Source organism: Corylus avellana, chromosome ca2 (genome assembly GCF_901000735.1).
Source record: "Corylus avellana chromosome ca2, CavTom2PMs-1.0".
In the NCBI taxonomy this organism is placed as follows: Eukaryota; Viridiplantae; Streptophyta; class Magnoliopsida; order Fagales; family Betulaceae; genus Corylus; species Corylus avellana.
In genome coordinates this window covers 8,981,085-8,990,424 of record NC_081542.1, presented here as the reverse complement: position 1 = coordinate 8,990,424, position 9,340 = coordinate 8,981,085, and the positions used below count along the sequence as shown (strand labels likewise).

Sequence of the window (9,340 nt, the reverse complement as noted above, 5' to 3'; positions counted from 1 at the left end):
AAGGACTAACGTCCCAAAAGCAGCCTCTCTCTCTCACTCTCTTAAAACTCTAACATGGAGCACAACTGCGCATGCCCACTTAAGTGTGATTCTCTCTTCTTTATTTGAGACCATGATTCATCATTCTTCTCAACGTTTGTTCTTTACCATTGAATTTGAAGGGGTGTATTGAAGATCAAGTTTATCAATGCAGAAGTCTATATGGCAGTCATTAAACTTCAACTCCAATGTCAAAACTAACTCCAACTCTAATATAGAAGTTAGATGTAATAAGGATGTAGATAGTTGAATAAAGTTTCTTATGTTGTATTATAGTATATGTTAAACTAGGATATCTGATTTTATAAATACATGTGAAGCCCCTGAAAAATATTATTTCATAAATCTTTTAGGATTCAAACCAGAAGATAACTTCAAACTTTCTGAGTAAAGCTCTTCAGCAAGACTAGCCTCCATCTGTGCAACCGAAATCAAGTAAGTGAAACCAAAAGTGATAATGTACAACATATCAGTAAGTACAACACCTCATACTAACATGAGGATTGTCATGAATGAATTATCCTAACAGCATTTGCAGACAAATAGGAAAGAAATAAACTTCAACGATTTGTAAATTCTAAGTAAAATTATATTAGAAAATATGAGTGGCCATGATAGATGCCAAAACTTAAGCCCAAGACTACATATACGCGCGCATACAAATTCCACTTGTCATGCCCAATTCGACATTTCATCAAACAGATAGAATGCTCAAACTTATTAAAAATCATACAAAGAAACCAATTATCAAAAAGTTCAATATTTTACCACTATAATCAATATCCCACAACAAACCCAACGATACTCGATCACTAATCTGAGGAAAAATTACAAACTTTTGATTTCCTAAAATCCTTTTGCCAATGTTGGGTGAAAGTTTAGGGACGATTTCCAATAACTTTGGAATCTTTCTCTTTTTCTTTGTCTCTCTGTTGGTGGTAAAAGAGAGTATGTTGAACTAAGAGTTAATACTCCTAATATTTATCTATACTCTAACACTTGAATAACTATTCCAATTTCCAATTTAAGGAATAGTCATTCTTTTATTGGCCATGAGAATGACCATTTCGATACTATATATTCCATTTCACATTCTTTCCATTTTTGTAATGAATAATCATTCTGCGGATTGAGATCTCCTCCAATTACTCAAAATTATAGATTCTCATGTTATGAAATTGTGACCCTTCATTTTAAATCCAATAGTTTATAAAATACCAGTTGTTTTTGTATAACCTAGACATTAAATTTAGATTTTAAGTTGGCTTTTGTTTTACTGAGATTTTACAAACCATTGAATTTAAAATAAAGGGCACGAAACATGAGATTCTTCAATTTTAAATAATTGGAGAGGATCTCAATCCTCATTTCGCGGCCTATGTAAACAACTGGCTAATAAGAGTAATGGACCAACTTAAATGGAATGCTGAAATTGGAGAGGAACATTCCACACGTTACTCCAAGTCTCCAACGTAAATGATGGGCGACCAGTCATAATTATTATATTTTCCAATAAAAAGCATCCTAAAGTACGTATTAGAATTTCCATTCCTTTTTTGTTGCTTTTATCTCTCCTAAATAAAACTAAGAAATGGAAAACCATGAACCATTACCTACAATTAATAGCTAATTAATATTATTTGAAGAACTCCACTCTGGATTCATCCCGATGACTCTAGAAGATTCTAATCCTTCCAAAATGAACATGCATGAAAGCAAGTTTCCTGTATCATCAAATGCAGGCATTAAACTCTGGAGTAGCGGTTTTTCTTTTAATATTATTTAACAATAATCAATTCAAAGGATATTTGAGTGTGTCAGTTAACCTTTTTAGATTAATATTGAATAAAATTATAATATTGATAATTTATATATAGAGAGACGATCTGAATATTTAAAAGAGGAATGCTTCAATTCATTTTACCCACTATCTCCCCCACCATTTTTTTTTTTTTTTACATATCTGCACAAGAGGGAGAGAATGATTCGAACTAGTAACCTTCGCTTTATTAGGCGTAGTCCCACCCGATTGAGCTACTTCTTAGGGACATCTCCCCCATCATTTTCACTCCATCATTTTGATTTTTTCAAAAAATAAAAATTAAAAAAAAAAAATAAAGGAAGGAGATGGTGGGGAGAATGCAAAAAAACATTCTCTTATTTAAAAGGGGGTAAGAAACGGATACCAATTTTGGAATAAGTCGACATATTCTAAAATCTATATATATATATATATATATATATATATTTGCCATTTAATGGACCCATATTATATTTACATAAGAATATTTGATATATTTAATGCCAAATCCAACTCATTAAATTCCTCCGAACAAAATATACACCTCTTGAGTCCATGGTTTGATTTTCTTGGAGTGGTCTAAGATTCTAAGGCTATATATAGAGTGGTGTAGCCTAGGCATATAAAGAAATTTAAAACTATATTTTCATCAAAATCGTGAAGATGAAATCCCTTCCATTGGCTGTGGCTTTTGTGCTCTTGGTTTTCAGCCAATCCTCAGGAATATTGGTGCGTGCAGATTTGGTCGACGATACATGCATGAAGACCGACAACCCTGTCTTTTGCACGTCGACTTTAAGGTCGGCGCCGGGCAGCGCCAGCACGGACGCGTAAGGCCTTGCCCGCATCATGTTGCAGGTCGTGGAGACCAAGACAAATGAAACTTACGGGCAAGTGGAGATTTTGCTCGGGCAGGCAAGCGATCCAGTTGTGAAGGACATGCTGACAAATTGTGGGTACGAGTATGAGAGCAGTGTTGTTGGGAGTTGTCCGGACGCCATAGAAAAGTTCGACATCGGCCTTTTCCGTATTTCTCAGGGTAATATGGAGGACGTTGCCAGAAGTGCAGAGTCTTGCGAGCAGTTCTTCAGCTGTGAAGCTGCCTTCACTCAGAGTACTCAAAGCTCCTCTGTTCGCTGCGAACCACGGCTGTCCCCGTTAACCGATAGGAATAATCTTGTTAAGTCCCTTGCCCGAATAGCCGAAGAAATTATGTCTACCATTAATTAGTTTCTTTATTATATATTGTTTAACCCTATTTTAGAGTAGCACTACAATTTTCCAGGAATAAGAGTATCATTTTATTATTGTTTAACCCTATTGCAAATTTTTAAAGCTTTGAGTTTATTGCTTATACATTGATGGGTATATAATTCAAAGGGTTAAATTCACTTTACCCCAAAATTTTAAAAGTTTTTCAATTCGAACCCCAATGTTTAAAAATTGGCAATGTACCTTCTAATGTTTTAAAAAATTTCAATTCAACCCTCCGTTACTAATTTCCATATAATTGGACGGAATATTTTTTTTTTTTTTAAAAAAAAAAAAGCCTTAAGGGTATTTACATAATTTCATAAATTTTCGTCCAATTTGACAGAACGGAAAGTCTGAATTAAAAATTTTGAAATATTAAAAGATATATTGCCAATTTTTAAATATTGTGGTTCAAATTATAAAAACTCATGATAGTTCAAAAAGTAAAATGAATTTAACCCTTTATTATTTGTCGTAGGTTCGACAAAATTTTATTCTAAATTAAGTTAGAGGAAAGTCTTTCTATTTATTCTATAAAATGCCATATGTCCTACATGAATAATGTTGTAAAACTGTAAATAAATGCTCAAAGTCTCTCCTACATATTTAGTATTAGGGAAATGATTCTTTCTTCGTCTGTTACGTGGAAACTTTAAACATAAAAATATAATAAAGATTAAAAAAAAAATCTCTACCACGTGGTGATTTTAAGCATACATTCTACAATAACATATGCTTACGGCCTTAGATTGTAGAGCTAAAGAACATTCGAGCATAAAATAACTTCATTTCTAACTCCTAACTTTTTATTTTACCATAAAATACTTTCTTTATACATATATATATATATATATATATATATATATATATATTTTGAAGAATCAGTTGATTTATCTTAAAATAAGCTATTTTAATTACATGATTAATTAGGCGGCAAGGGAGGGGGGAAACCTCCTCCTCCCCCGCCTCTTCCTTTATCTTCTCCTCTCTTCTTTCCTCCTTTACTTAGATATGCTGTTCAGATTCTTTACGGGCTTGTCATGTTCTGCACACCGCCATCCCATCGGATCCGATGACTCTTTAGATATATTTTCTTTAGAATTAGATCTGACTTTCTCTATCAATTTCGTCTAACTATGCTACTGCTCACCGGCCACCCCTTCTTCCAATCATCGTTCTTCATGCATCATTTTGCCAGGATGTCAACGACGTCGTCATTGGGAGTGGAGTGTTTTTTATTTTTTAATTTTTATTATGTATTTTCATTTTTGCTTATGAATAAGACAAGTTTGTTGTTGCTTTGGCTGCTGTAGGTCTTGGATTTGTTTTTTTTATTTTAGGTTTTGCTTAAGAATAACATAACGATTTCTAATAGGCCTTTTGTTCTCTTATGATTCTTTTCTAGGAGCAAACTATTGACTAATGACGGATGAGTTATCAAGTTTACGAAAAAAATTGTTATTGATGAAAGAGACAGTGACCATAGACATAATTTGTTGGTTTATGCTACATATCTATATACGGATTATAATGATGACATTTATAAGGTGTTGTTTTTTTTTTTTTTTTGAGATAAAATAGACTCACTTTTATAAATATGATCAATCAAAAGAAGCAGAGTGCTCCCTTAGTATATTTCCCGGATACAATCAGGAACAACCCCAATCCATGTTCGCTCAATTCCCTCCCTGACAGCCTGTCGAGCAATTGTATGGGCCATCTTATTTAGCTCGCGACCCACCTGCTGCACCCGCCACTGTCGAAAGGCCGACAACAAAACTTTCATGTCATCCACCAGGTGACCAATTGTGCTCCCGTCGGTGGTCACTGCATTGACCGCCTCCACCACCACCTTTGCATCCCCTTCTAATAAAATCTGAGACAGCCCCATTTCCTTCCCTAATTCGAGAGCTTGGGTTCCTGCCCATGCTTCCGCCGCCAGAGGATCCAAACAGCCAGACCTTGTCAACCCACGTACAGCCAATATTTTCCCTTCCCAGTCGCGAATTACAGCACCCACCCCAGTCTTTTCCTGCCGTTTACACAGAGCAGCGTCCCAATTTATTTTATACCACCCAAGAGGAGGAGCTACCCATTTATCTTGGCTTGGTCGCGGTTCTGTGATGCTGCCCGTGGTCTGCACAGACGCGAAAACTGCTGCAGCTTCCTCCGCCTGTTGAACCATAAGATTGGGATGAAGAAAGGGGCCTCCATGAATCACTGTATTTCGTCTAAACCAGATCTTTCTGGCTAAACCCACAAAAATGTTGATCTCAGCTACCTCACATCGCTTGAAAATTTCCTCGGCCACATGACAGAAAGATGGTCCTCCAAAAGAACTTTTCTGCAATTTTCGCCCACACCCACTCCATACATCGCGCGCCGAAGGACACTCCCATAAGATGTGAATACTAGTTTCTTCAGCAAGACCACATATTGGGCAATAAGGATCAGTGATGACCTTCCGTTTGCACAGATTAGCTTTGGTGGGGCAAAATCTCACGGCAAGCTCTCCATAGAAAGTTTTTTTCTCCATTGGGCACTTGTAACTTCCACAACAGCCTCCAAAAATCACATAATGCCCCTCTATCCGAACTTTCTGCATGCATTTGCGCCTTTTCTTCCATCGCCATGTGATAAGCGCTTCGGACCGTGAAGGTACCCTTAACCGTTCCCCTCCATATCATGCGATCTTCTTGACCGGTGACACTTAGGGGAATGGATAAGATAGCTTTAACCTCATTGGGAAGGAAAATTTCTTCGAGAAGCCTTTTATTCCAATGTTTGGTATCAAACTCAATCAATTCACTTACAGTAGCGTCCGGAGCTAGAACTCGAGGATAGGATTGGATGGAATAAGTGGCTGGAATGGGGACCCATTTATCCCCCCAGATTCTTGTTTTCTGCCCATTGCCAACACGAGAATACAACCCCCTTTCAAGCAGGTCCCTCGCCCCCCATATACTTCTCCACGCGAACGACGGCTTATTTCCCAGATTTGCATCTAGAAAAGAGCCGTTAGGGTAATATTTCGCCTTCATAATGTTCGAAACAAGGCTGTCCGGTACTTGTCAGAGACGCCAACATTGTTTTGCTAGGAGGGCTTTATTAAAGCACACAAAATCCCGAAAACCCATTCCTCCTCTAGACTTTGATTCTCCCATTTTATTCCAACTCATCCATGGAATTTTGGACGCCCCCCACCAAAACTTCTGCATAAGGGAGTTAATCTTCGAGCACAGTACTTTTGGGAGCATAAACACACTCATACAGTATGTTGGGATGGCTTGTATGACTGCCTTTAGCAAGATTTCCTTCCCCGCTTGGGAGAGGAATTTTAATTTCCAGTCTTGAAGGCGCTTCCATACACGATCAATAATACCTTTAAATTCTTTTGACCGTGATTTTCCAACCAATGCCGGAAGTCCCAAATATGTGTCATACCGTTGTGAGCTTGGGATCCCAACAACCTCCAAAATTTGCTCCTTAGTCTCCACCAACGTATTGCGACTAAAGAAAATAGCCGTCTTTGAAGAATTCAACCTTTGGCCCGAAGCTAGCTCATATGACTTAAGAATGGTTGTGAGTCTAGTCCAGTGACAAATATCTGCTCTGCAAAACAACAAACTATCGTCAGCAAAAAAGAGGTGGTTAAGACGAGGACCCCTTTTTGAAGTAGGGACCCCCCTCAACTCTCCCGAATAGTCTGCCTTAGTCAACATAGTACTCAAAGCCTCCGCGCAAATGAGAAAGAGATAGGGTGAAATCGGGTCTCCCTGTCGAATTCCTCGGGTTGGGATAATCTTTCCCGTTGGAATCCCGTTTACTAGGACCGCGTAATGAGCAGTGCTAACACACTGCATGATGAGCTCTATCCAATTCCGGGTAAATCCCATCCTCTCCATGACTACTTTCAAAAACCCCCATTCCACTTGGTCATAAGCCTTGCTCATGTCGATTTTCACTGCCATATATCCCTGCTTACCCCTCATTCTGGAATGCATTGTATGTAAAGTCTCATAGGCGGCTAGGACATTATCCGTAATCAGCCGCCCTGGAATAAAAGCACTCTGGGTCTGAGATATTATGTGGGGCAAGACCATTTTTAATCTATTTGCAATGACCTTTGAGACAGTTTTATACAAGACATTGCAAAGACTAATGGGTCGAAATTCGGTTACGGAAGAGGGATTTTTGATCTTAGGAATAAGGGCAATGTAAGTAGCATTCATCTCACTATTAAACGCACCACCATTTCAAAAATAAAGGAGAGCTTTGCATACCTCAGGTCCTACAATATCCCAATTTTTTTGGAAGAATCCCGCATGGAATCCATCCGGACCCGGCGCTTTTTGAGGGGCCATTTGAAACAAAGCTGTCCGTACCTCATCTTCAGTAAAAGGTTTTGACAAATCTTCGTTCATTGCAGCTGTGATCCGCCCCTCTAGTCCTTCCAACCCATCCACAATATGCTCAACCCCTTCAGAGTTAAACAGGGTACTAAAATAGTTAACGAAGGCACCTCCTACGTCATTCTCCCAAAACACTCCATTCTCATCAATTATAGATTTTATATGGTTACTCCTTCGTCGTTGGTTGGCACAAGCATGAAAAATTTTTGTATTTTTATCACCAAATTTTAGCCAATCAATCTTTGCCCGTTGACGCCATCGTAACTCCTCTTGTGCCATGCGAAGTTTCAAATCATCCTGGAGTTTCGAGATTTCACCCCACTCCAGATTATTCTCATCCCCCTGCATGGCCGCCAGCTGTTCACATTGCTTATTAAAGTTCCATTTTGGTGCCACAACCTTACGCCTCCACTGCAGCAACCTGTTTTGACAAGATGACACCTTGCAAGAAAGGGTGTGCCACGGATCCTCATGACCCTGCTGTCCACCCCAAGCCTCCTCAATAATGTCACGGTATTGTGGATCCAATTCCCATCCCATCTCGTATTTGAACCGCTTCTGCTGCTGTCGTTCAAAACTGAATCCCAAAGGTTGCAAGAAAATTGGAGAGTGGTCTGAACTAATGGCTGCTGTAACAGAAACTTCCGCCCCACAAAACAGCTCACACCATGCTTGATTTGCCACCACCCTATCCAGTTTCTCCTTTATAAGGCCCGGCCCCTCTTGGCAATTGCTCCAAGTATACTTCGGCCCTCTAAACCCCAATTCTGAAAGTCCACAATCATCCAAGGCAGATTGAAAATCTTCCATCAATTTACTTGGTCGGCCATGTCCTCCAAATTTTTCCGATAGATTAAGGATTTCATTGAAATCCCCCACACAAACCCACGGCTCCGGCTCTAATTTCGCAATATGTCGAAGAAGACTCCACCCTTCCATTCTCTTACTCGCATTTGGTTGACCGTAGAAGCCCGTAAGCTTCCAAGGTACACCATCCGAATGAGAACTCACCTTTGCATTAATGTGTCGTCGGCTGAAATTTAGAATTTCCACACCGGAGTCATATTGCCACATTAAAGCCAATCCCCCACTTCGACCCACGCTATCCACCACGAACATATTATCGAAACCTAATTGAAGCCGCACCCTTTCCATCCGAGTATTACATAACTTGGTCTCCATGAGGAAAACCACGTTGGGCTTCTTTTCCCGCACTATTCGGCGGAGATCTCGAACTGTCCAAGGGTTCCCAAGCCCCCGACAGTTCCAACTTAATAGAATCATTGCGGTCGGCGGGGCTGGGCTCCAGCCTCCGCCAATCCCGAACCAAATTCTTTTGCATGTAATGCCCCTCCTCCTGACTTTGTGCGTCCCCTCTTGCCTCTCTCATTCTCCTCATTTTTGTTATTGGTCTGCTTGCGTTTCCCTTGAGATTCTGTGCTGGTTTTCACGTAAGACACTCCCTGTCCCATTCGTTCACGACGTCTCCAAGTCACCGAGTCACTAGCTCGTCGCCGGATAGACCCTTTGTAACATCCCCAGCCCGTTAAGGCTGAGTTTGCCACTTTTCTTCTTTTATAACAAAAATTCTTGCAAAGATCTATAAGGTTTATCAGAGTTCTTGATTTTAAAAGATACAATAAATGCATAAAACATTATTCAAGAGATTTTATTACAAGTAAAATTAGAAAACATTAAACTTTAGTTGCGGAATATCATATTATTACAATCACTGATATGAAAAGACTTTGAAAATTAATAATTATTCCCATCCCCATTCCGGCCTCCTATTCCAGCATCATTTCTACCTGAAAACAAGAAATAAAACTGAATG

General features: G+C 39.1%; 1 protein-coding gene across 1 annotated transcript; it reads right to left on the bottom strand.

Moving 5' to 3' along the window:
• Window positions 1-4,721: 4,721 nt before the first annotated feature.
• Window positions 4,722-8,978, bottom strand: LOC132169016 (uncharacterized). The gene is made up of 5 exons (XM_059580105.1): window positions 8,834-8,978; window positions 7,378-8,741; window positions 6,366-7,218; window positions 5,908-6,098; window positions 4,722-5,693 (listed from the first exon to the last, which is right to left on the bottom strand). Exons 1-5 carry the CDS (start codon window positions 8,976-8,978, stop codon window positions 4,722-4,724), a joined length of 3,525 nt encoding a protein of 1,174 aa, XP_059436088.1.
• Window positions 8,979-9,340: the final 362 nt, after the last annotated feature.

What these genes read in the sequence shown, in the direction of transcription:
- LOC132169016 (XM_059580105.1), bottom strand. Translation starts at nt 8,978, where the DNA reads ATGGGACAGGGAGTGTCTTACGTGAAAACCAGCACAGAATCTCAAGGG. An exon ending in ATTACATGCAAAAGAATTTG is followed by an intron (nt 8,742 to 8,833) that starts GTTCGGGATTGG and finishes ACCCTTGGACAG; the next exon opens with TTCGAGATCTCCGCCGAATA. An exon ending in GGGATATTGTAGGACCTGAG is followed by an intron (nt 7,219 to 7,377) that starts GTATGCAAAGCT and finishes ACTGTCTCAAAG; the next exon opens with GTCATTGCAAATAGATTAAA.